This window comes from Leptopilina boulardi, unplaced genomic scaffold (genome assembly GCF_019393585.1).
Source record: "Leptopilina boulardi isolate dan_hultmark-lab unplaced genomic scaffold, ZJU_Lbou_2.1 LbouV2_316, whole genome shotgun sequence".
NCBI classification, from domain to species: domain Eukaryota; kingdom Metazoa; phylum Arthropoda; class Insecta; order Hymenoptera; family Figitidae; genus Leptopilina; species Leptopilina boulardi.
Window position 1 is genome coordinate 1,367,744 of NW_026137881.1, and position 26,473 is coordinate 1,394,216.

General features: G+C 21.4%; 4 protein-coding genes and 1 long non-coding RNA gene across 7 annotated transcripts; 2 read left to right on the forward strand and 3 right to left on the reverse strand.

The window, feature by feature from the left end:
• The first annotated feature begins 1,637 nt into the window (after positions 1 to 1,637).
• LOC127283914 (katanin p60 ATPase-containing subunit A-like 2) lies at positions 1,638 to 7,856 on the forward strand. Its single transcript, XM_051309035.1, has 8 exons — positions 1,638 to 1,883; positions 2,540 to 2,610; positions 2,842 to 3,030; positions 3,502 to 3,781; positions 6,227 to 6,395; positions 6,569 to 6,681; positions 7,133 to 7,338; positions 7,429 to 7,856. The coding sequence occupies exons 1-8, from the start codon at positions 1,830 to 1,832 to the stop codon at positions 7,835 to 7,837; spliced, it is 1,491 nt and encodes a 496-aa protein (XP_051164992.1). The 5' UTR covers positions 1,638 to 1,829; the 3' UTR covers positions 7,838 to 7,856.
• A 123-nt stretch (positions 7,857 to 7,979) lies between these two features.
• On the reverse strand, positions 7,980 to 15,865 carry LOC127283916 (survival motor neuron protein). The gene is made up of 6 exons (XM_051309040.1): positions 15,647 to 15,865; positions 14,860 to 15,045; positions 9,337 to 9,451; positions 8,940 to 9,261; positions 8,757 to 8,827; positions 7,980 to 8,045 (listed from the first exon to the last, which is right to left on the reverse strand). Exons 1-6 carry the CDS (start codon positions 15,686 to 15,688, stop codon positions 7,990 to 7,992), a joined length of 792 nt encoding a protein of 263 aa, XP_051164997.1. The 5' UTR covers positions 15,689 to 15,865; the 3' UTR covers positions 7,980 to 7,989.
• Positions 11,485 to 14,056, reverse strand: LOC127283918 (uncharacterized). The gene is made up of 4 exons (XR_007843405.1): positions 13,911 to 14,056; positions 13,079 to 13,346; positions 12,800 to 12,909; positions 11,485 to 12,299 (listed from the first exon to the last, which is right to left on the reverse strand). It is a non-coding gene; the product is annotated as an uncharacterized LOC127283918 (long non-coding RNA).
• A 129-nt stretch (positions 15,866 to 15,994) lies between the features above and the next one.
• LOC127283915 (dehydrogenase/reductase SDR family protein 7-like) lies at positions 15,995 to 19,883 on the forward strand. Of its 3 annotated transcripts, XM_051309037.1 has the most exons (7): positions 15,995 to 16,139; positions 16,243 to 16,394; positions 16,611 to 16,754; positions 18,458 to 18,677; positions 18,992 to 19,076; positions 19,202 to 19,362; positions 19,565 to 19,883. In XM_051309037.1, the coding sequence occupies exons 2-7, from the start codon at positions 16,263 to 16,265 to the stop codon at positions 19,774 to 19,776; spliced, it is 954 nt and encodes a 317-aa protein (XP_051164994.1). In that variant the 5' UTR covers positions 15,995 to 16,139; positions 16,243 to 16,262; the 3' UTR covers positions 19,777 to 19,883. The 3 variants fall into 3 exon arrangements, with proteins under 3 accessions (XP_051164994.1, XP_051164993.1, XP_051164996.1); XM_051309036.1 differs by having other exon boundaries at positions 16,017 to 16,394; XM_051309039.1 differs by lacking the exon at positions 15,995 to 16,139 and having other exon boundaries at positions 16,251 to 16,389.
• Positions 19,884 to 21,816: 1,933 nt separating this feature from the next.
• On the reverse strand, positions 21,817 to 26,002 carry LOC127283917 (transmembrane protein 11-A, mitochondrial). The gene is made up of 3 exons (XM_051309041.1): positions 25,879 to 26,002; positions 24,818 to 25,029; positions 21,817 to 23,015 (listed from the first exon to the last, which is right to left on the reverse strand). The coding sequence occupies exons 1-3, from the start codon at positions 25,920 to 25,922 to the stop codon at positions 22,729 to 22,731; spliced, it is 543 nt and encodes a 180-aa protein (XP_051164998.1). The 5' UTR covers positions 25,923 to 26,002; the 3' UTR covers positions 21,817 to 22,728.
• Between the last annotated feature and the right edge of the window lie 471 nt (positions 26,003 to 26,473).

The following is a 26,473-nucleotide window of genomic DNA, read 5'->3' on the forward strand; positions in this document are numbered from 1 at the left end:
CCTCAATAAGATTACCTAATTCTATAAGAATATTATCAGGAAAATTTATTTGAAATATTTCAGAATCGAAAAGATAAATTTTCAAAATTTTAATATTAGTCAGGACAAATTTCAAAAAAAAAAAATTCTTACATTTCATACTTAAAAATTATTTTAAGTATGATTTCAGTAATTTATTTGAATTTAAAATTTTAGCATAATTTTCAGTTTTAATGGTCATTAAATTATACAGATTTTTAAATTAAATTTTTATAAAATACTTAACTGAATTGCAGAAAATTTTAAATTTGAAATAAATTTTCTGCAAATTTAAACTTTTGTAGTTTTTTTTTTTTAATTTCTGACAACAATTCAATTTTAGAATTTTTATTTGAAACTTTTTTTTAAATAATTGAATTTTTAAAGAAATATTAAAAATATTTGAACTTAGAAGAATTACAGTTAAAATTTTTTTAAATAATTAAATTTCAAAAGATTTTTTGTTAAATTTCAGATATAATAATTAAATTTTACAAAATTGAGAATAATTTATTAAATAATTTTAGAAAATTTTTTTTTTTTTTTATTTGAATTTTCAATGATTTACAATTAATATTTTTGAAAATAGTTGAACTTTAAGTTGATTTTTAATAGAAATTTTTTGTGTGATAATTTCAATAATTAAATTGAGATGAGATCATATTTTTAACATTAATTTTAATAAAAATATAATTGTTATAATTAGGATAATAGAAAAAGTTTAGTTATTTATTTATTTTTTTTTTTTTGTAAACATATTAAATTAATTAAAAAATGAAATTATATTTACTATATTTCTCAGTAGGAAAATAATATATAACTAAATGAAATTTCTATACTATCTAATTAATTTGTAATGTAATAAGTTTTTCATTCTTCTAAATGAGAAAAAAAATAACAGCATGCAATTACTTAATGAAAAATGTGAAGAAAAATATTTTTAATTAAATTCTGTAAGATCAATAAATTTTTTATTCAGCCTAATTGCAATATGATTTTCTCAAAAAGCAAAAATTTTCTAAGTATTATTAATTTATAATAACAATGCAAAAATAATATTACTAATACAAATAATAACAATAATAATTAATTTTATTAAAATTTGATTATTAAATTAATTTTAGAAAATCGTAATAAATTTATTAATTTATTTACATACATTTATTTTTAATTGTCAACATTTATTATTTTATTATTATACTATTATATGTATATAAATGTATATAAATAAATAAATAATTTTCTAGTTTCTATTTATTTACTATTTACTTTTTTATATAAAATTCTGTTTATTATAAAATTATCTATTTTAAATATTGCACAAATTTTTTTTTTTATCTATTTCTCAACTCTTATCTGCCCTTATAAATATTTATGCTATAAATTAAGCAAAAAAAAAACAATTTTTTTTAACAAAATTCAAAAAAACATTTTCATTTTTTTTACATATATGCCTATTTTTTATATATATATTTTTTTATATTTTGTTGAAGAAAATAATATATTTTTTGAATTTATTGATCACTTGTATACATACGATAAATAAATTTTAAATGTTGCATATTTTTTTTTGACGTAGAAATTTAACGTGAAGAGAAAAAAACACTGCGTCATTTCTATAGCAACCGCCTTAGTTACGATTACTGTCTTTTAAATAGAAATGCGAGTATAGAAATGTGTACAATTTTATTTCTAAAACATGAATTTGATATTTAGAATTTAATTATTTTTATTTATTTATTTTTTATTTTTAACAAATTAGTATAATTCATGTGGCTTTTGTTTGTACTTTAAGAGCAAAAATTTCAACAATGACGGATGGACTGACTTTAACAAATAAATTGTCTCATCACGTACGTGACAAGGTAAAAAGTGAAAATTTTTCATTGAATTTTATAAAAACTTCAATTTTAATTATCGTTTTTTAACGAATTTTTTTTTTTTTTTTTTTTTGAAATTTACTAAATTTGGGAAATTAAATTTGAGCAAAAGAAAAAAATACTTTAATAATTACTTCACTAGATCCTGAAATCCAATAATACAAACACATAATAATAGAAAAAAAAATTATATATTAAATGGGAAAATTCATTTTCTCTTAAAATTTAATTTTTTTTTTTGCAAATAAATTTTTCCTTTCTTCCATTGAATTATTTTATAATCACATTTGGTCTATGACAATAGAGGAAAAAATTTAAAAAAAAAAAAAAAGAAAGTCGATTTTAATATTTTAAAGTACACAATGGACAATTTGAAATAAAATCACGAGATATAAAAATTCAATCATTTATTATATACTTTTCTCTTACTTTACGATTAATTTATATTTCTAATTTAAATAAATTTTACGGCTCTTGCTATTGATTCTACTATTATATGAATCATTGAGGTCGGCAGTCCTTTTCTTTTTTTTTCTCAATACACAATGCATTTATGAATTTTTAAAAATGCGGCAAAAGGTGAACACAGAAAAAAAAAAAGTTCTTTGAGTCGACTAAGGAATTTATTAATTTTTAATCAGGAGGAGAAACGTGCACAAGAGCGACGAAGGAATTTACTTTATCTCGTGATTGACTTTCTGCGAGAACAAAGGTATATTAATAATTTCTATTCACTATATAGTAATAGTTATTAATTACTAAATTATTTACAAAGTAAAAATATTTTTATTTCATAAAATAAAATATTTTTACTTTGTAAATAATTTTCTACGAAAGAAATTTTTTTAAAACCGCTTTTCAATGGAATAATTTGAATTGAAAAAAAAAAATTTTTAATTTCATTTTTTCCAAATGAATTTAAAATAATTTTATTTATTCTCAGGTATTCAAACTCTGTACAAACTTTAATAAATGAAGCTCGATTGGCATGTGATGTTCAAGTTTGTGACAATATAGATCTTGAAACAATTTTATTGGAATATTATGATTATTATTTTGCCAAATTTAATAAATATCCAAAAGTTTGTAAAAAAAATGAAACACCAGTAAATCTTGCATCAATATTAAATACGTAAGTTTTATAAAAAAAATTTCAAATTTTATACTTCCGAATAATAAAAAAAAAAAATATTTTAAAATTAAAAGCAAATCATTAAAAATTCGAAAATTTTATATGAGAAAAGAAAGTGAAAAGAAAAGAAAAAGAAAATTCTAGTAAATAACAAATTTGTATTTGGAATTATTTTTCAACCATTTTTCAAATTCGATATCAGCTTCGAGAAAAAATTTAGAATTATTTAAAAATTTCATAACTTTTTTTTTTAAAAACACTATTATAAAAAAAGCTCCAAATAAAATTTTCAATATTCCATAAAGAATGTTTATCACTTTAAAAAAAATGTCAATTAAAATTTTTTTTTTCCTTTCTATCGATATATAATATGTCTTTTCATTTATCCATCAATATATAATAATTTCAAAGATATTCTAAAAATGTTTGCTCAATATTAAATAAAAAAAATAAAATATGAAATTCTCTAAGCGGCAAAAAGGATAAAACAAATAAAAATATTAAAAAAGTCGATGACGAAAATGATGTGACAAAAGTAAAAATATCCAAGGAAACAAATTATTCAAATCATGAAACTAATTTGGAAATAACAGTGACGCCAATTAGTGCAATTTCTCAGGATGTAAATCAACAGGGACAACAAAATAAAAACTTTAATCGAGAAGAAGTTAAGGAGAAGATTCTTAAGCCGATTAAAGATTTATATCCAATTGGATCCGATTGGAACGAGATTGCAGAAATTATTTCTAAAGTATTCGAAAAAAAAAAATTAATTATGATACTAATTACAATATTTTAAAGTAATTTTTTTCTATATATGATTTATAATTTATTATTAATTTATTACTAATAAATTACTAATAAATTCCTAATAAATTACTAATACTAATTTTCTAATAAAGATTATTATTACTTAAATTATAATTTAAGTATTTATTCTGTATATTTTTTTAACGAAAAAAATTATCAGGAATTTAAAAATTAATTCGTATAAATTTTTTTTTTGAAAATTTTTATCAATAGGGTCAGAATTTCTCAAACGGATCAAAATTTTCAAAAAGTAAATAATTTTCAATGTTAATTCATGTTTTTCTACTTCTACTGTGATAAAAATAATGTTTTTGAAAATATTAGATGAAAAAAAATTTTTGTTTATTAAAATTATTAACAATTAAAATTTTTAGCTGTTTTAAATTTCAAAAAAAAATTTTCTCAAGATTCAGTTGTCAAAATTATCAAAAAAAAAAAAAAAAAAAAAAATGTTTTTCTCGTTTTGGAACGTAGTAATAATTTTTGTAATTTAAAAATGTTGTACCTATTTCAAATAGTTTTTTAAATTATTTATTTACAGAATGTTAATAAAAAAAATGTGTTCTTCATGTCCTATTTAAAATTTAAAAATTGTTCTATATTTTGTATAAAAATTTTATTATTTATTTATTTTATCGATTTTATATTTCTACATTTTATGAAAATATTTTTTATACATTTCTGATTATAAAACAGTTGAGAAAAAAATTTATTTAATAATTATTTACTTAAATAATAACAATTATTACTATTTGTTATAAATAATAATTAATTTAATAATTAATTATTATAATTATAATTATAAATAATAATAATAATAATAATAATAATAATAAATAATAATTATAAGGAGACAGAAAGTATTTTTTAAATTGGTTAATTGGATCTTAAAAAAAAATTGTATTTTTTGGTAGCTAAAAATTTCAATTTTAATTGCAACTTTAATTAACAAAAAAATTTGTTGGTTTAATATTTTCAGAAACTTATTTTAATCGCAGTAGGAGTGAAAAATCTATTTAACAATCGAAAATTAAATTTATTTTTAGATAATAATCTGTTTGAGAAATTGTGACCATATAATTATTTTTTTTTCAAGTAATTTGTTTTTCCTTATTTTTCCAACCCGTGTGGAAAAGTGATGTGGGCCCCCAGCGGGGGCCCTTATGGATCGCCCTCATGCCATGAGGGCCGCATATGGATGATCCATAGGGGCCCCTCATGGAAACGACATGCTCATCGATGAGGGCGCCCGCATGGGCGATCCATGAGGGTGCCCCTACGGGCGCCCTTATGGGCCCTCACGTTTGCCCTCATCTTGCCCTCAAGTTTGCCATAATGTTTTTTAATCAATAATATTAATAATAAAAGTTAATTAATAATAAATAAGCTTAAGTTATGAATAAATAACATATTTATTTAATAATTATTCAATTTTAAATTAAATTCTTACTCAAATTCAATTTATTAATTAACGTTCTAATTAATTAACTGTCGGATATAATTAAAAGTAATAATAAATTAATTAATTAAAAAATTAAAAAATATTTAATTTATGCATACTATTAACGGATATTTTCATTTTTCAATTAATTCATACATAGAATTAATGATTAAACGCAAACCTGAGAAATAAATAAATCTAACGCATGGGGGGAATCGAACCTACGACCTACGGACTATGAGTCTAACGCTTTACCAACTACGCTACGTACGCTACTTCAAAACGAATGCTAACTTCTTGATGCTATTTAAACTTCAAAAATACCTAACAAAGAAAAGTGCTTAACATCATTTAGTTAAAGTTAAGATATTAAATTATATTTTCCAATCAAATGCAATTTATAAAATATAATTAATTATATGCTTTATGATTATTATCATGAATCATCTCAGGCGAATTTTCAAAAAAGTGTAAATATATTTTTATTAAAAACGCGTTTTTCGTTGTTTTAAATCATTGGAAACATTCATTTTTTGTTGATAAAAAAATATTTGATTTTTGGACTTAGAAAATTTTGCTAATCGATCATGAGGGCGATCCATGCGGGCCCCTACGGTGGCCCTCATCTATTTTGCCATAAGTGTGAGTGTTATTTTCAAAAAAGTGTAAATATATTTTTATTAAAAACGCGTTTTTCGTGGTTCTGAATCATTATAAACATTAATTTTTTGGTGATAAAAAAATATTTGATTTTTGGACTTAGAAAATTTTGCTAATCGATCATGAGGGCGATCCATGCGGGGCCCCTACGGTGCCCCTCATGGATTCGCCATATGGATCAGCCCTCATGGGCCCCCGCCGGGGGCCCCGAACTCTTGAGGGCAAGATCGTGGCTTTTTCCACACGGGAAATGATGAATTTAAATTAATATAGATATAATTTTAGGAAATTGTCTTAACAAATTTAAATGTTCACTGGAATGACGTTAAAGGTTTAGATGAATGTAAAACACAATTGAAAGAAGCTACTATTTATCCCTTAAAGTATCCTACACTATTTTGTGGAAATGTTACTCCATGGAAGGGAATTTTACTTTACGGACCACCAGGAACAGGTAAAATAAAATTAGATAAATTAAATTAAATTAAATAAATTAGGTAAATAAATAAATAAATTTATTTATTAATTAAATTAAAAGTAGTGGGAAAATATAAAAAAAAAATAGTAAGTAAATTAATTAATTAGTAAATTATTAATATTTATATTTGAGAAAATATGATCTTTTAGGAAAAACTATGCTTGCAAAGGCTGTCGCTACAGAATGCGAAGCGACCTTCTTTAATGTGACATCAAGTTCAATAGTTAGCAAGTGGAGAGGAGAAACAGAAAAATATATACGCGTAAGTGATTCTCTCATAAAATTTAACGGAGCGCATGAACATTTCCTAAATTCTATTATATTTTCTAGAATATGATAGAAATTCATATTTAAAATCGAATTTACATTTAACCAATTTATCATATTTAAACCAATTTTTATTTTATCGCGACATTGAATTTTTTTTAATTATATTTTTCTAATTTATTTAATCGAATTTGCATTTAAATAGGAATATTATTTATTTATTTATTGAAAAATATACGAGTAAAGCCGTATATTATATTTTCATATATATATTTTTTTTTGCTCCAAATTTTTTTGAGCATTGTCTTCATTGTGAAGAATATTTTTTTATAAGAATTTAACTTGTGTCCGATTTTGGTAGAAGCGAAAAAATTTTTTCTTAAAAAATAACAAAAAAAAGTTTAGCTTTTTTTTAAAAAAAAAAGAAAAAAAATTAATATTACCAGGTACTTTTGGATCTCGCGAAACACTATGCACCGTCAATTATTTTCATCGATGAAATTGATTGGACGGCAATTTGCAATGATGATTCCTCAGCATCAAAATCCGAGCCAAGTCGAAGATTTCGAGCAGAATTACTTGCCAGACTTGATGGTTTATTAACTATGGAAAATGCAAATATATTATTATTGGCAGCAACAAATATACCATGGTATCAAAAAAATTTGATAATTAAATTTATTTTTTTCATTTTCCAATTTTTAATAGATTCTACTAATAAAAAATTGTAAATTTTCGGCAGGGTTTTGGATGCTGCTCTATTGCGAAGATTAGAAAAACACATTCACGTTGGTCTTCCCAATGAAGAAACACGAAAGGAAATTTTAAAAACTTACGTCTCCAAAGATATACAAAAATTAGGGGAATTTTCAAATTTAATAAATCAAACGGAAGGTTATTCATGCGCTGATATTAAATTATTATGTAAAGAAGCTTTTATGAAACAATTACGACCAATTTGGAAATATTTAGAAAGTAATAATATCATTAAAAATAAAATAGTGTGCGACAATTTTATAAATAATATAAATTATCTCAAAGAATCGATGAGAATTATAAAACCAATTTCAATAAAAAATGAAGATAAATATAAAAAATGGAATAGAAGATGTAATCACAATGAAGAAACAGATGAAAGTGATTTTGAATAAAATATTATTTAAATATTAATTATTAAATATTATTTAGTCACAGCTAATGAGAAAAAAATGCAGTTTTCTTTTTTTTCGTTAAAAATATTTATTTTATATAAGTAAAATCATTATTTCATATTACAAAATTCTATGAAAACAAAAAGAATACTTTATTTTTTCCGCTTTTCTTGTGAGTTTTTTGCTTGTTGCAAACCATGATAATATCCTGCAAATAAAATAATAAATTATTTTTACATTACAATTTCACACATTAAAATCAATCAAATCAAATCAAATCAAACCATTTTAATTTAAATAAATTAAAATTTTGATAATAACTTAACGATTGAATTGAAATTTAGATTAATTAAAATTTGAATAAAAAATTATTTTTTTTTAAATAAATTAAATTGATGGTTGATTTGAATTAAAAGAAATTTAAATTTAGATCGATTACAATTTTAAGCAATAAATTCTTGTATTAGTTTAAATTAGGATTTATTCAAATTTGGCATAAACAATTTTTAAATAGATAAAAAAAATTTTTATAAATTGATGCTTGGGTCAATTGAATCATTGATAAGGGTCAATCCATTTTTATTTCGCCTAAGGTCGTAGGCGACCTATTTTTAGAAAAATCTCACAATTTCTAATAATCATTTTTGATATCCGTACAACTTATTTTTCACTTTAATACAATTTTTTAAATTTGTCTCGGAATTTCAAATTTAAATATGAGTTTCACGTAAAAAATTAACTAAAAAAAAAACAAACAAAAAAAAAACAGAAATATCTTCAAGATTATTAAATAAAATATTTTATTTAATAATAATAATCTATTTAGTTTAGATAATTATTTTTCTTATTTTATAATTATTTCATAAATATTGTACAATATTTATAATGTATTATTTCATATGTAAAAATATTATCTTACCCGTATGGAAACCACTAATATACCAAGACATTAACATACTAGAAAGTGCGTCTGCATCATTTTGTGGTAGCCTGTAAAATATTTAAAAATCAATTTTTTATAATTTAAAAAAGTAATAGAATCGAAAATTTTAATTTATGAAAAAATGTATGAAAAAATTGTGGAAAATAAAATTCAATTAACCTGCTCATAAGATGAGGTGGCAGTGGTGGTGCAGGAGGTGCCGTGGGAAGATTAAAATCAGTCAATCGATCGTATGGAGTAAATTTTTTTGATGACGATGATGATTTATTTTCAGTATAATCACAGTCCATTTTATCACCGAGAATTCCATTTAAATTTCGTAAATTTGTAAAATTTTTTGATGTTTCAGAAGCAGTTGAAGTACTTTGTTGTTCATTATCGTCATTTTCTTGCATTGACGCTTTCTGCTGGGCAATTTGATTTTGAAGTCCCTCTGATTCTAACAGTCGAGAGAATTCTATTTCTTCTGTATTATTATAGCCTGAAATAAAAAAAATAAATAAACTAATGAACTTAAACTTTATAATATTAAAGAAGTTTTTTCATTCCTCTTTACCTATGAATCGAACAGTGCAGGTGGCAGAATTTTCATGCATTTTTGTAATTATCGCTTCGTACAATTCTCCATCTTCGGAATAAACAGCTCGACATGGACAACCAACACACCATTTCTAAATAAAGGAAAAATATTTAGTTATTAAAAATTTTTTCTGTAAAGTTGAGAAAATAAATTCTATTTTTATACAAAGGAAAAAGTACAAAAAAAATTAATTATTCATTATTGACGAAGTTAAAGTACGCAATGTTTATGATAAACGACTATTAAAGAAATAATTTTTTAAAATGAAAAATTTTATAATTTTTCGTCTAAAAAATATTTCTTGTAGTTTTCATTATTAATCAACAAAATATAAAAAAATATTATTAGGCAAAAAATTATAGAATTTTTAATTTTTTTTTTTTTAGTATATATTCTTTAGATTCTATTATTATTAATTATTTTTATAATATTCTTTGAAAATTCAATTATTTTAAAGCATTTTTCAATGAAAAACAATTGAAATTCAATTATTGTCAATAATTTCTAACAAGTTCTTCAGCGACAGAAGTCTCCAAAAATTTCAATTAAACATAAAACAAAGTTCAATTATTTTAAAAAATCTGAATTGTAAATCTTCAAAAATTCAATTATTTATAAAAAAAAGGTTATTTAAAATTATTTGAAAAATTATTTTCAATTCTGTAAATTTTCAATTATTTATCAAATTTTTAACTAAAATTCATTTCTAAATTAATAATTTTCAATAATTTTAATGAAATTCTCTACACATTCAATTATATCTTAAACTATTTTTTAATTAAAAATTTATATGAAATTCAATAACTGTTAAAAATTAAAAAAAAAAATTAGCAAATAAAATTACTGAAAAAATTTCAATTTAAAATCACTTCAAAATCGATTATTTTCAAAAATTTCAATTTAAAATCCTCTAAAATTTAATTATTATCTGAATTTTAAAAAAATCTTTGATTTTAAATTATTTTTAATAATTTTAACTATAACTCTTTCGAAATTCGATTATTTTTAAATAATTTTTATAATATTCTTCAAAAATTCAATTATCTGAAATATTGTTGAATTAAAAACTTTTGAAATTCAATTTTTTTCTGTAATTTCTAATGAATTCTTCAGCAACAGAAATTATCAAAAATTTCACTTCAACATCACTTTAATTCAAGTATTTTCCAAAATTGGAATTGTAAATCTTTGAAAATTCAATTACTTTTAAAATAATAATTTCATCTAAAATTAATTGATAAATTATTTTTAATTCAGTAAAAATTTAATTAGTTGTTGAAATTTTTATAAAATCTTTTGAAATTCAATTATTTCTAAACAATTCAACTGTACTTCTTTCCAAGATTTAATTATTTTTAATAATTTTAATATGTCTTTAAAAATTCTATTATTTAAATTAATTTAAAAAAAAAACTCTAAAATTTGAAATTGTGTCAGAAATTTATTAAAATTTCTATTAATCTATTAAAATTTTAAAATATTTATTAATTAATTAAATTTAATATAATTAAAAAAAGGGAATGGCTAAAGATCCGGCTAGCCGGAGCTCTAACATGGCTAAAGTTCCGGCTAGCCGGATCTTTAATCTGTGAAACTATAGTTCCGGCTAATACTGTCAGCCGTAAATCCGGCTAGCTGGATCTTTAATTTGTGAAACTATAGTTCCGGCTAATACTGTCAGCCGTAGGAATCCGGCTATTGTCCCATAAAATGTTAATAAAATTACAAGTACATAAAAGAAATAATTTTAATCACTATTTTAATTAATTTATGAACAGTTAATTAATAGCGCGAAATTTGAAATTAAAAGAGTCTTATTTAAATTTTCTTAACATTTTTATAATACTATTTATAAATAGTATATTTATTATATTATCAGGAAAAAATAAATGAATTTTTTAAATAAAAAATCAGATAATTTTGCAAATGCCTTTATTTTAACTTTAGTAGTTAAAACTTTTGAATCGTAAAATTACACTACTTTACAACATATAAACATTCCAAACGATAGTCTTGAGTTTAAATATACTTTAAAAAATTGTCATTTTTATTTAAACTTTCGTTAAAAAAGTTAAAATCTTTGGTAAGAGTATCATTACACTTTTTTCTTTATACATATACATATTAACAATATAGACATTTCCATAATTTAGTATTTTTTTTAGAGTTATAATTAACACATTTTGTGTGATACCACTCTAAACATTAGTCACAATTTACTGAGGGTTCTTCATCTTTTATTTTTTTTTACATATTAGACAGGTCCACGTAATTTTGGATTCTCTTTTTTGTTTTTCAATTTGCTTAATTATGATCCACGCATCTTCTGAAAAAAATTTAGATATTCTGTCCAGCTTTACATCTTCGTGGATTATTTTATGTGATACATTGTCTGGTATTATCTCCACATCTTTTTCTTCAATGATATATTTTTTATTTATAGCAGCATCTGCGATTTCTGGACTAACAAAGCACGATAAAATTATAAAATATTTATTTATATCGGATTTTTTTGCAAAACATTGATGCATAATAGAAGACTTGGACTTTATATTTTTTTTTTTTGGTAATCCGATGGCATTTATTTTTTTTGTTCCTTTTGGTCGGCCTCTAGGCTTAAAAGTTGGTGGAATTCTAATATTTTCCAGACTAATCTTGTTACAATTTTCATCAACATTGCAGTCTGGAATAACACCATCTGGTACAGGTTCAAACGTATCTAAAAAGATCCAATTATCTTCAGATACTTGATCCAAGACTTGATTTTTTCTATTTTGAATATCTTTGGCCAAAATTTTTTTTCCAGTGGCATTAAATACTTTATTTTGTATTTCGCGAGTGGGAACCTTGAATTTTAACATAACATCGACATCATTTATACATTCTAAGTCCACCACTGGATCCAATCGTCTCCCATATGTGGTATGAGAATGTAAAAACTGAAACATTAATGAAATCATATAATTATTGAAGTATAACAATAAAAATTCTATATAACAGCCCACGCATCGATTTTAAAAAAATTTCTATTAAGAACATTTTCAGAATTAGTGAAGAAAAATTTTTTGGAAGTTTTAAATTTAAAAGTTATTTAAGTTCTTTGGTTTTAAAAATTTGTTTGAATTAAAATTATTTTATTAAAAATTTTAGGTAAATATTAAACAAAAAATTAAACAAAAACTTTCAAATATTTTATTTAAAAAATCAATTTTTCTGAGGCCTATTATTTTTTAAAAACAATTAAATTTTCAAATGTATTGAAAAAAGATAATTATTGAATTCTTTGACATTATTTTATAATTTAGGGACAATTTGTGCAAAATATTAATTTAATAATTTATTTAATAATTTAAAAATTTAAATGTAAATTTTAATTTAATTTCTATTTAAATTTTAATTTAATTTTTAAAATGCATTTCTTAAATGATTTGAAAATTACCTTTGTCACAGGATGATTATGTGTGTAGTTAACCTTAAAATAAGATTAAACAATTCCCTTCCTCATTCGCCACCAAATTAAAAAAAGCTGGACAGGATTCTTTCGAAGTTCTGTAAATTATTTTTATTAAAATAATTAAAATAATTATTATAATATTTTAAATAATTAAAATAATTAAAATAACAATTATTATTAAAATAAATAATAGTTTGAAAAACAAGAGTTTATTTGCAAAGCAATTACCTGTACGAATTGGAAAAAAAAATTCTGAAAACTTACGTAGAATCTCGCACGCCTTTTCCTCTTGTTTTAAATTTTTTCCCTCCCTTAAAACAAGAGTATTTTATTCTATAATATTTTAAAGTCGGATTGATTTCCTTTTTTATTTCCTTCTTTTTACAACCATTGACAGTAATACTGTCACGAACAAAAAAGGAAGTACATGTAAATTTTTGGAATTCATCCAATTTTTCTTTAAATTCATCAAATGATGAAAAAGAATCACCAATTTTCAAAATTGCTTCATCCTTTATTTCAGTTTCAGTGTCTAAAAGGAGAAAATCATTTTATTTTATAAATAAAAAAATTCATCAAAAAAATTTTTTTTAATAAATTGGTGATTTTTCTGAACGTAAATTAGGAAAATATTTTATCACACTTTTATCATTATTTAAGAATTAAATTATTTACTAAAACTGAATAATATTTTGGAGAAAAATTTTAAACGCGTTAATTTTTATCTTGTATATATTATATTATAGTTTGTATTTAAAAATTCACCAGGAGAATCACCTTCACAATTGTTTTGATGAATGTTATAATATACTTGAAGTTCTGACCGTTAAAAATAACGTAAAAATTTATTTACTACTTTTTAACTTCAAATTTTATTATAAAATATTGCTTTCTGTATTTAAAAATAAATTAATCATTTATTATATGTTTAATATCTTTTTATATTTTTCATTACTATAATAATTTTCAAAAAAATTTTAGATTAAAAAAATTATTTAGTTAATTTGAACGTTCAGAATTTAAGGAACATAAATTATACGTTAATAAAATAATCGTAATGAAACATAGATAAATAAACATTTTAAATATTACTTACTATCAATTTCCTCAGTTTCTGCACCAGACATTTTAAATATAATTATATTATATTTTGTAACACAAAAAATACACTGTCTATCACCTTGCCGGTCGAAAATAGAAAAACACACAAACATACCTAAATTTGTTTTAAAACTTTTTGATTTGAAATTGTCGACTATTATCGATAGTCGTATGTGACATAATTGATTGATTAACGCCCGCTCAATTTCAAACTCACAAAAGCATTTTACTTACACTATCAATTTCCTGAAATAGAATATGTATCAAAAAAATTTTTAATAATAGAAAGTTACATTTCAATTATCTGAATAAAAATATAAAAATAATAATTTAAAATATTTATTTAATATTATTATTTGTTACTATTTTAGTACGCGTATTTAAAATTTATAAATTATATACTTTTATATAAGTGTAATTAAAAATATTTCACACGAAATTAATAATTTAACATATTTTAAATATTATACCTATATTTGTATTAAATAAATAATTGTAAGTTAATATCTTTTTATTTATTAAGACAGTAGCCGGACCCCTATTCAGAGTTGCTACGGTTCCGGCTGACAGTACTGACATAGCCGGATCATTAGCTTCCTCTACTATAGTTCCGGCTAACCGGACCTTTAGCCATTCCCTTAAAAAAAATCGTCTTTTTTATATTTAATTCGACTAAAAAGAATTTTTTGACGAAGCAAAAGTACGCGACGTTTATGATAAACGATTTTTAAAGAAATAATTTTCAAAATGAAAAATTCTATAATTTTTCGCCTAAAAAATATTTATTGTAGTTTTCATTAATCAACAAATTGTAAAAAAATTTTTTTTAGGCAAAAAATTATAGAATTTTTCATTTTAAAAAATTATTTCTTTTAAAAATCGTTTATCATAAACGTTGCGTACTTCAGCGTTGTCATTATTGTTGAAAACAAAAATTGACTTACTCTTTGATTTTTGCGAGATTGACGATTTTCTTTTGGAGTTGTTGATTTTTTCGATTTTTCAGGTGTTAACTCTTGAATTCCCATTTGTTTTGCCACTTCCTCTTTAGCTAAATTAATAGCCTTATCGTATGCTTTTATTAATGCAGAATCATCCCATACATCTTCTTGATCTTCATCACTCATTGACTAACAAAATTTTTTTTTTTTTTTTCAATACTATCACTATTTTCTTCTATTTTTAAGTAATTTTTATTTTTTACTAAATATTCTATATATACAAAGGACTTCGATCCTCTAAAATCCGAAATAAATAAAAAAAAAACGGCACATTTATTTTTCCAAATTCCGAAATTAAAAAATTTTTAATTGCAAAATTTAAATTTTTTTCTTTAAAAAAAAAATATTCTCTTCGGAAATAAAATTCCAATACTTAGAAAAATTAAAGTAGAAGGAAAAATAAATTAATTTTTATATTTCTTTTTATTGTCAGTTCATAAAATGCAACGTTTCGATGACTAAGTTCGTCATAATTTAATTTAATTATTTATTAAATGTTTACTTTTAATGGTAAAACTTATAAAAAAAATGTTGTTTCTTGAAATAAATATAGCAGATCAATTCATTTTCAAGGTTATGTTCGTAACTTTCAATTTGAAAACAATTGAAATTGAATTAAAAATTAACTCACTTAAAAATTAACAACACTTGACAGAATAATTTTCAATGAAAAATAATTGTTAAATATTAATTTCTAATTAAAAAAGAAAATAAACTCAAATAAACTTACTTTACTGTTTCCCCTGACGAACAAAACATTGACATCTTCCATTGTGAGATTTGTATGTAAAAATTTATTTTAAACAATAATAATAATAAACATTTTTCGTTTACAATTAATAAATTATGTTGTAGAAATTGATTCCTTTATAAATAACTATAATATGTATATATAAATAAAGGAAATTATTTGATGTTTGTTGACATTTTCTTTTAACCTCCATACATGTCAGGGTTGGATAGTTGAGTAATGTAGCGTGTAAATACTGATAATATTTTACGTAGACATACCGTACTACTTACGTTAGGTTACGAAGATTACCACAGTTTTACAAAATTTACCCATTTAACGATCAAAATTTTATACAGGGTGGAGAATGTACAAATATATATTTATTTAGATAAAAATAATTCCAAAGAAATAAATTTAATTTATTAAATTATTTAAAATACTCCTATAAAAGTATAATGTTAGTTAGAAAGCAGTTTTTTTTTAAAAGAGTGTAAATAATGAACTTAATCAGTATTTTGTTTCAATAACATTAATCAAAAATTTTGAGGTTACAATTAATGAAAAATTTTTTTTTTTAATATCGTGACTTGCAGCTAATAATTTTGTGAATAAAATGGAGAAAATGAAACTATCTGCACTATGGTTATTTACACTTTTTGGAATACCTGTTATGTTTCCTTGGTTCTTGTATTATTTATATACCGTTATGATGTTTAAGAAAAGAAAATCTTCTCTCAGAGGCAAGGTATTTTTCTCTTTATTTTCTATAGTTACTTATAATTTAGGCTCATAAACGTTTTTTAATGATCTTTTCTAGTTTTTACTATATATACAGTTCCATTTTTAAAATAATAGTTTTATAAATTATGAATTCGTATAAATTAAAATATACAAAAGTGTATTTATATTTTAAATTCGAGACTATTTTGCAAAATTACAATTTTTTTTTTTACTTTATTAGGTAGTAATGATAACAGGAGCAAGTTCTGGTTTAGGAGAAGCATTAGCTCATGTTTATTACAGTTGTGGTTGTCGTTTAATTTTAATTTCAAGAAGAAAAGAAGAATTGCAACGAGTAAAGGATACATTAATGAATTTACACTATGTGAGTTTTAAATTTAATAATAACAATGAATTTACTATTGGAAAAATTTTATTATTCAGAATCAATGGATTCTGAGATTTGGACTTTAATCTCATAAATGAAACTCGAGAATATTAATAATTTATACATAAAATTTATTAAAATAATAATTAAAATAATATTAAAACTGAATTGAAAATATAATTATAAAAATAATATTATTAATTACAGGAGTAATATTATTAACTTAAAATAATTATTAATTACATTACAGTAAAAGCTTTGGATCGACTTTAAGGCGCAAAAAATAACGAAGCTGAAGTACGCAACGTTTATGATAAACGATTTTTAAAAGAAATAATTTTCTAAAATGAAAAATTCTATAATTATTTGCCTAAAAAAAAATTTTTTTTTACAATTTGTTGAAGCGTACTTCAGCTTCGTCAAAAAATTCTTTTTAGTCGAATGAAATTAAAAAAAAGACGATTTTTTAAAATATTAAATTTAATTAATTAATAAATATTTTAAAATTTTAATAGATTAATAGAAATTTTAATAAATTTCTGACACAATTTCAAATTTTAGAGTTTTTTTTTTAAATTAATTTAAATAATAGAATTTTTAAAGACATATTAAAATTATTAAAAATAATTAAATCTTGGAAAGAAGTACAGTTGAATTGTTTAGAAATAATTGAATTTCAAAAGATTTTATAAAAATTTCAACAACTAATTAAATTTTTACTGAATTAAAAATAATTTATCAATTAATTTTAGATGAAATTATTATTTTAAAAGTAATTGAATTTTCAAAGATTTACAATTCCAATTTTGGAAAATACTTGAATTAAAGTGATGTTGAAGTGAAATTTTTGATAATTTCTGTTGCTGAAGAATTCATTAGAAATTACAGAAAAAAATTGAATTTCAAAAGTTTTTAATTCAACAATATTTCAGATAATTGAATTTTTGAAGAATATTATAAAAATTATTTTAAAATAATCGAATTTCGAAAGAGTTATAGTTAAAATTATTAAAAATAATTTAAAATCAAAGATTTTTTTAAAATTCAGATAATAATTAAATTTTAGAGGATATAAATTGAAATTTTTGAAAATAATCGATTTTGAAGTGATTTTAAATTGAAATTTTTTCAGTAATTTTATTTGCTAATTTTTTTTTTTAATTTTTAACAGTTATTGAATTTCATATAAATTTTTAATTAAAAAATAGTTTAAGATAATTGAATGTGTAGAGAATTTCATTAAAATTATTGAAAATTATTAATTTAGAAATGAATTTTAGTTAAAAATTTGATAAATAATTGAAAATTTACAGAATTGAAAATAATTTTTCAAATAATTTTAAATAACCTTTTTTTATAAATAATTGAATTTTTGAAGATTTACAATTCAGATTTTTTAAAATAATTGAACTTTGTTTGATGTTTAATTGAAATTTTTGGTGATTTCTGTCGCTGAAGAACTTGTTAGAAATTATTGACAAAAATTGAATTTCAAATGTTTTTCATTGAAAAATGCTTTTAAATAATTGAATTTTCAAAGAATATTATAAAAATAATTAATAATAATAGAATCTAAAGAATATATATACTAAAAAAACATATTTTGTTTAAAAAAAAAAAATTTGTAAAAAATATTAAAAAAAAGTAAAATGAGTTGAAAAAAAGTCGTATATTTTAAATTAAATAAAAAATTATTTCAGACTGTTCCAACACATCCACCGGTGATACTTCCGTTTGATTTAACAGAAATAAATTCATTAAATTCGGAAGTTGATAAAGTTATAAAAATCCATGGTACAGTTGATATTTTAATAAATAATGCTGGCATTTCATACAGAGGCGAGGTAGAAAATACAAATGTCGATGTCTACATTAAAGTGATGCTTATAAATTATTTTGCACAAGTTGCAATAACCAAAGGTTTCTATTTTTATCACCATTAACATTTTTTCTCTAAAACGAAGCTAAAGTACGCAACGTTTATGATAAACGATTTTTAAAGAAATAATTTTTTAAAATGAAATTTTATAATTTTTGGCCTAAAAAATATTGTTTTATAATTTGTTGATTAATGAAAACTACAAGAAATATTTTTCAGGCGAAAAATTATAGAATTTTTCATTTTAAAAAATTATTTCTTTAAAAACAGTTTATCATAAACGTTGTGAACTTTTGTTTCGTTCTCTAAATTAAAAATTCTAATTTTTGTTTATTAATTAATTTTTTTTTATAAGCCGTACTGCCAACAATGGTACAACAAAAATCAGGTCACATAATTTGTATAAGTAGTATTCAAGGAAAAATAGCTCTACCTGGCAGGTAATAATAAAATAGAATTTACAAATATGTTATTTTTTTTTTTAATTTAATTTAAATCTATTTATTGATTGTTTATAATATGCAATTTTTAAAAAATTCTATTTGGTGAAATATTTTTATAACAGATCGGCCTATGCAGCTTCAAAACATGCTTTACAAGCTTGGAGTGATTGTTTACGATCAGAAATTGCCGATAAAAATATTCAAGTTACTGTAATTAGTCCAGGACATATTCAAACTGCACTTTCTCTCAATGCTTTGACCGAGAGTGGTAAAAAATATGGAGGTGGGTATTTCTAATTTGTCGAAATAAAAAATTTTACAAAATATTTGAAAAAAAAATTGGTTTATAAAAAAATATGAAATTTTCACGAAGAATCTAATTCGGAAGAAGAAAAGTTCATCCAAAAGAATATTTTTGAGGTTTAAATGTAAATAAAAGAACATTTTTATTTTCGTTACCTACTATTAAAATTTTTTTTTTGTAGTAATGGATGAAGCAACAGAAAAAGGATTTTCAGCAAAATATGTAGCCGAGGAAGTACTGAAATCAATGTTAATTGGTAGCAAGGATGTGGCAATATCTCCACCTTCTCCAAAATTTGCGATATTAATTCGCACACTTTGCCCTTCGTTTTATTTTTGGATTATGAAAATAAGGGCTAGAAAATCTAAGGCTAGTTCATCAAAAACGAAATAAGTCGTTACGATTATTTTTGTATATATTATGTTGTTTTTTTTTTGTTTTGTTATTTCGGTGAATAATAAAATAGAAAATTTTTCATTTGATTAATTTCATAAAATATATATTAATATTTCATAATTATATTTACCTTTTTAGATCATTCTCTTAGAATTCATTTTATTTAAAATCATTGCAATTTTCAGAATTCTTTCTAATTTTTGGTAGTAATTAAGCATGTAATTAATTAACAATTAAATATTCTTTACAATAATTTTTTGCCTTTATAAAATCTTTATTAATTTCTTTATATTTATTTATTTATTTGTTCATATTTTATCTATTATCTTTCTATTTATCTTTTTATTTATTATAATTTTTAAATATTCTTATTAAAATATTATGTAGTTTCAATTTATTTTCGTATATATAATTAATTGTCTAGTGTTTTAGTGAAAAAAAAATATTTTTTGTTACCTTTAATCTTAAAGATTGGGAAATTTTTCATGATTGATTTTTATTCAATTAAAAATTTGAGAATTTTATATAATTTTTTTTTGTAATTTTAATTACGTTTTATAGAAATAAAATTTTTGAAAAGAAAGTTGGATTATAAATTTAATCTACATGAGAAAAAAAGAAAAGTAATTTTTAACCATTTTTAGAATAATTATTTTTCAGACTTTTTATATATACAAGAACATTAATTTAGCAGAATTCTCATTCTATCGAATTTTATGTGACTTGAATTTTTAAACGTCAGAAATTTCAATTCATTGAATTTTTAATTTGTCCGAATTTTTAAAAATTTGACCAATCACAATTTCGTTGATAATTTCTAATTCGTCAATTTAAAAATTGCGCTCAAAATTTTTTTCTGTAATTGGTAATTTCGGATAAATGAAAATTCAGCGTCTTAAAAATTCTATAAATTAAAAATTCGTACAAATTAAAATTCGCTGAATTAGAATTTTTGGCATTTAAAAATTTGAATCACATAAAATTCGATTGAATGAAAATTCTGTTAAATTAAAATTCTCTTAAATAAAAAGTCATGTAAATTAAATGCCTAGAAAATAAAAGTTTGGTAGCTAATTGTTAAATAAAAATTTCGTATAAAAAGAAATTTTGTGAAATGCTAATTCAAAAAATGAAAATTCGTCTAAAAAAATAATAATTTCTAATAAAATTCTTTAAATTAAAAATTCTAATAAATGATTTTTTATGGGATAATCATACAAAAAAAAAACATATTATTATAAAATTCAAACTAAAAATAAATTAATTTAAAATATTTTCTTGTATAGAATTTTACTGAATAATATTCAAATAGGGAAGAATTAGAAAAAAAAAATTATTTTATCTTATTCCAATATTGGCGTATACCATTCCGTTAGTGTTGCGTTATTTATAAAAATTTGTTAAATCTTTTTTTTTTTTGACTATTTAAAACTATACTTTATTTCTGTAATCTGACATTTTTATTGATACAGGTAATGGAACATGTTTACACTATTTACAGCTTATGTATACTATCATAAGCGATTGAAATTCACGTCAGTAATGGTCAGTGCATCTTTTGCAGTTTTTTTTTTTTTTTTTTTTTTTTTTTTTTAACAGAAACATCGCGGAGAATTAAATATACAAATGCACTCATTTTCAATCCGTTAATTTTTTTTTTCAATAATTTGAATTTACACTTATTTCACATTATTTACAATAGAAATGCATATAATAAAATGTTCATTGCCTGTGTGAGTGTATGATGGAAATAAAAAAAAAATTTTTTAAGGAATCACTAAATGCAAAAGAAATGCAAAATATAATAATATAGAGAAAAAGATTGAAATAACTATCACATTATTTACACGAAGGCTTCATCGTATATAGGAAATTCTTTAACATTTTTCAAAGAGATTTTTCAATATTATAGAAAAATTTATTCTCACCTCTCATTGATTTAATGCAAAAAAAAAAGAATCATAAATTTATTTTTGAGAAATATAGAAATTTAAATAGATTATCGATGTTTGAAAAAAAAATAACTTCTCTGGAGGGTCCATTACAGAAATAAATTGATATAATATGTATATAAAAAAAAGTAAGCTACATTTACAATCTTTAACAAATTGTTAACTAGTTACAGCCGTTGCTTTTAAGCATCGCAGAACCGACAAAGTTTTTTTTTTATATAATATAGTAAACACTATTTAAATATAAAGAAAAAAATTGGAAATCTTTGTCGATACTGATTGTTCACTGATGTCAAGTATATATATTTATATATATATATATATTTTTTTTAAGATTTTCAAGTCTTAATCTTGAAATTTATATTCGATTTTGCGTCAATAATCTCAACGTGTGTTGAGAAAAAAAAAATTGAAATTGTTTTTCTTAAAACATGACTTTGCATTATTATGTCAAAAACTTTCGTGTGTTTTTTTCTTTTTAACAGTAGGACTTGCTTTTACAAGAACTAGGAAGAATACAATATTTTTCTTTTCTCAAACATTTAGAAAAAAATGTCTTTTAATATCATAAATACAAATTTTTTTTTTATCACTTTAGTTGTATATTTTAAAAACTAAACTAATAAAAATTTAAGTTTGGAATGAAAAAAAACAAAACTAAAACAATAAAAATCGTTTGTTTTTTTTATAAAAAGTAAAAAAAAGCATTTTTCTATTTTTTGAGATTAAAAATCAGTGAAAAATAATGCACTATTACTAGAAGTAATATCTCGATGGATTTCAAGCCTACCGATTTGTTTTTTTTTAAAAGGAATTGTATTTTTCCTAATTCAAAAACAAATACACTATTTTCTATGTCTTTCTACGATCATACGCGAAATTTAATAATTACGCCCTACCGTTGTTTAGTTTTTTTTTTTTGTTTTTTTTTTTTTGCTTGTCTCTGTGTATAAAAAGCCCACAATTTTTGTAGGGGAATTTCTTCTTTTTTTTTTTTTCATTTGAACGCTTGATAAATTCGCCACGCAGTGACGCTAAATGCCATTAATGTAATTGTATTGTGAAGAATTCGTCTTCTTCTGTCATCTTTTCTAACAAGAAATGTAGGTGACGATGGTCCTAACATGGCAAGTACTTCAACGTGTGGCAATTTACTTGTATCAGTTTCAACTTGATATTGACAGCATGGATCAAACTGCCAAGAAACTGTATAAAGTCCACATGTTATAATTGATGTAAAACCAAGTGGGCCACAAAGATAGAGTTTATCTCCCCAAACGAGGCCTAAAAATTAGAGAGAAAAAAATTATGTTTATTAAAAAATACATTCGTTAATAATAAACGTCTATAAACTAATTATAAATATTATTTTTTTTTTTGAAAGGATCAATATTAATGGAAATAGGTTTTCATTTCCGATTTTCAAGTTATCTATGTTTTTATAGATGTAAATATACATTTTGACCCCTGTAAATAGTTTTTAAAAATTGTATTTTTTTTTAGAAAGTCTGACGAATTATTATTTTTAAATTCTACAGAAATTCACAGACTTTAAACTAAATTTTTCAAAATAAAAAAATTATTTTTCTACAGTTTTTAAAATTTTAGTGGTAATCTTTCTAAAATTCGTACAATTTTTATTGTTTTAAATCAAAATAAATATTCGAACAATATCCAAAAAAACATAGTAATGCTAGATTTCTCTACAATATTTCTAAATTGAAATTTCTGTATTTTTCAATGAATTCGCAGACTTCGAATAATTTTAAATAATTGAATTTTTTAAAAAATATTTAAAAAAATATTAAAAATAATTAAAAATAATTAAATTTTAAAAGAGTTACAGTTAAATTTTCTAGAATTAACTGAACTTCAAAAGATTTTGTTAAATTTCAGACAATAATTAAATTTTGTATAATTAAAAATAATTTATCAAATAATTGCAGATAAAATTTATTTAAAAGTAATTTAATTTTTCAAGATTTACAATTCTCATCTTTGAAATATAATTGAAGTTCAAGTGATTTTTAATTAAAATTTTTTTGCTTATTTCTGTTGTTGAGGAATTTATTAAAAATTATAGACAAAAATTGAATTTCAAAAGTTTTTAATTGAAAAATGCGTTAGATTATTAAATTTTTTGAAAAATACTATAAAAATCATTTTAAATAATTAAATTTTGAATAGAGTTAAAGTTGAAAATTTTAGAAATAATTGAATTTCAAAAGATTTTGTTAATTTTCAGATAAGAATTAAATTTTACAGAATTGAAAATAATTTAACAAATAATTTTACATAATCTTTTTTGGAAATAATTAAATTTTAGAAAATTTACAATTCAGATTTTTGAAAATAATTGAACTTTAAATGATTTTAAATTGAAATTTTTTTGCGATTTTTGTTGCTAAAGAATTTATTAGAAATTACAGATAAGAATTTGAATTTTAAAAGTTTTTAATTGATAAATGCTTTTAGATAATTGAATTTTCGAAGAATATTAGGTGTAAAAATCATTAAAAATAATTGAATTTTAAGAGTTGTAATTTAAATGATAAAATTTCAAAAAATTTTTGGTAATAAATAAATATTAGAAGGTTTTAAATTAAAAATTTTTGAAAATAATTGAATTTCAAGTTGATTTTCACTTGAAATTTTTGTGTATTATTGACTTTTAGAACATTTTTAATTTAAAAAATAAAATAATTGAATTGAAAATAATTAATTTAGAAAAGAATTTTAGTTAAAAATTTGTTAAATAATTGAAATGAAAAAAAGATTTGATGAAAATCTACATTGAATACTATAAAATAGACGTATTTTGTTGAAAATTTTTGTTAAAAATGTAAAAAAAGTCGTAAATTTGCATCATATTAAAATAAATAAAAAAAAGAGTTGTATTTTCGAAAAAAAAAATCAGAAAAAGTTATAATTCGAGGCCTGAATTCGCGGCAATTTTTATGGATTTTTTTTTTGCAAATTCTTTATTTTTCTTTAATTTTTAAAAATTTCAATTAAAACGATTGTAGTAAAATGAAAATTTGTCATTAATAATAATAATAATAATAATAATAATTTTTTTTTTAAACCTGTAATTATTGCAGCTGCACCAGACAATGCAGCCGTTTTATGTAAACAATTTCCAACGGTTATCCATCTTGAAGTTTCATCTCCTAATTTAGATGGTTCTATTACAATTAAACTACATTCTGACTCCAATGCTCTTTCCAATTCATATTCAAAAGTTTCATTAGCATTTTCACTGTCGTAAATCTCTCTAATAATGGCAACATTTCCATCTCTAAAAAAGAAAATTTTACAATATTAAACATTTCAATTATTATTAAGTAAAATAAATCATAATTCATAGAATAAAAAATTAAAAAAACAATTCATTGCATTAGGACTATAAATAATAAAAATGAAATTTTTTTTTAAATTAAAAAAACAAGAATATTGCTTACAAAATGACTTTCGATTTTCTTCCAAATCTGAATTTGGTTGCCAAAATTTATTTCCGTTATATTTCTTTTTTTTTGTGACGGAAATTTTTTTTTTTCTCTTGATAATAGGACTTGCATTATTTTATAGAGATTATAAAGCACTTGATTGCATCAAAGGATCACGGGTCAGAACAAAGATTTCTGTCACGATTTATTTCACTTTAATATTGCGTGTGTTATGTAAGACCATTGAAACTAGTGCATTTGAATTGTGTTTAATTTTCTAAAGAATTTCTAATTCTGACAATAAACATTTAATATTTAAGACGATAAAAAAAAATGTAATTATTTAAATATTTTCATTGTTCAAAGAAGCAGACAATATTTATAAAATTATTGCGGTATATAGTTACAACTATAACCAAACTTTTGTTATTAAACAATTAGCATAGAAAATTATTCAAATAAATATCAAGAATTTATAGTTAATTTAACAAGAATTAATATTTTAATAGAATTAATCAAATATATAGTAAAAAAAAAAGGCGAGCAAGGATCAAAACCTGGATGCTGGAAACATTGACAAGTTTGTGCAAAAATTTTTGAGGTTAGTTTTTCATCTGACTGTAAAAACAATCATAGACGAATGAAAAGAAAAAAAATTTATTGCTTTTTCTAAATGATGAATTATTTTAATTATTACGAACCTGTCACCAGCTTCATCAACCACTGGAACTACCATCTTTTCCATAGAATTTTTACAAAAATACTGAAACGGTGAACTTGAGAACCGGAAAAAACAGTTGAACGGTTCATGGTAACAAAACGGATGTCAGCTGACGATTGTTAGTTGTGTTCTTGACTTTAGTAATAGTATTAAAAATGCGCGCGCGGTTTATTCTTGCGCTTTGAAAAAAAATTATTTTTTTTTTCTTTCACATGAACAATAAAATAATATTCAAGAAAGAAAAATGCTATGTCATTTGTGGTACGTTTAATCTTTACAAATATACAATGTTTTTTTTGCTTTTTTTTATTATCTTTTAATATCTTTAATATGTTATCTTTATTTTTATTATCATTATTTATTTTTAACTTTTATAATTTTTTTTTAATGATCTATTTAAAATTCAATTCCTGAAATTGAAATTATTATTTTTTAATTCTGTCATTTTAAATAAAAAACATTTTTTTTTATATTATTATTGTTACTATATTCTTATTATTATTATTATTTTTGTTATTATTATTATTATTTTATTATTATTATTATTATTATTATTACTATTATCAAAAACTTTT

What these genes read in the sequence shown, in the direction of transcription:
- LOC127283915 (XM_051309037.1), top strand. Translation starts at nt 16,263, where the DNA reads ATGGAGAAAATGAAACTATCTGCACTATGGTTATTTACACTTTTTGGA. An exon ending in AATCTTCTCTCAGAGGCAAG is followed by an intron (nt 16,395 to 16,610) that starts GTATTTTTCTCT and finishes TTACTTTATTAG; the next exon opens with GTAGTAATGATAACAGGAGC. An exon ending in GAGTGGTAAAAAATATGGAG is followed by an intron (nt 19,363 to 19,564) that starts GTGGGTATTTCT and finishes TTTTTTTTGTAG; the next exon opens with TAATGGATGAAGCAACAGAA.
- LOC127283917 (XM_051309041.1), bottom strand. Translation starts at nt 25,922, where the DNA reads ATGGAAAAGATGGTAGTTCCAGTGGTTGATGAAGCTGGTGACAG. An exon ending in GTTGATGAAGCTGGTGACAG is followed by an intron (nt 25,030 to 25,878) that starts GTTCGTAATAAT and finishes TTTCTTTTTTAG; the next exon opens with AGATGGAAATGTTGCCATTA. An exon ending in TGCAGCTGCAATAATTACAG is followed by an intron (nt 23,016 to 24,817) that starts GTTTAAAAAAAA and finishes TCTAATTTTTAG; the next exon opens with GCCTCGTTTGGGGAGATAAA.
- LOC127283914 (XM_051309035.1), top strand. Translation starts at nt 1,830, where the DNA reads ATGACGGATGGACTGACTTTAACAAATAAATTGTCTCATCACGTACGT. An exon ending in TTACGGACCACCAGGAACAG is followed by an intron (nt 6,396 to 6,568) that starts GTAAAATAAAAT and finishes ATGATCTTTTAG; the next exon opens with GAAAAACTATGCTTGCAAAG. An exon ending in GCAGCAACAAATATACCATG is followed by an intron (nt 7,339 to 7,428) that starts GTATCAAAAAAA and finishes AATTTTCGGCAG; the next exon opens with GGTTTTGGATGCTGCTCTAT.
- LOC127283916 (XM_051309040.1), bottom strand. Translation starts at nt 15,688, where the DNA reads ATGGAAGATGTCAATGTTTTGTTCGTCAGGGGAAACAGTAAA. An exon ending in AATCTCGCAAAAATCAAAGA is followed by an intron (nt 9,452 to 14,859) that starts GTAAGTCAATTT and finishes TCCTTTATTTAG; the next exon opens with AAATGGTGTGTTGGTTGTCC. An exon ending in CTGCACTGTTCGATTCATAG is followed by an intron (nt 9,262 to 9,336) that starts GTAAAGAGGAAT and finishes TTTTTATTTCAG; the next exon opens with GCTATAATAATACAGAAGAA.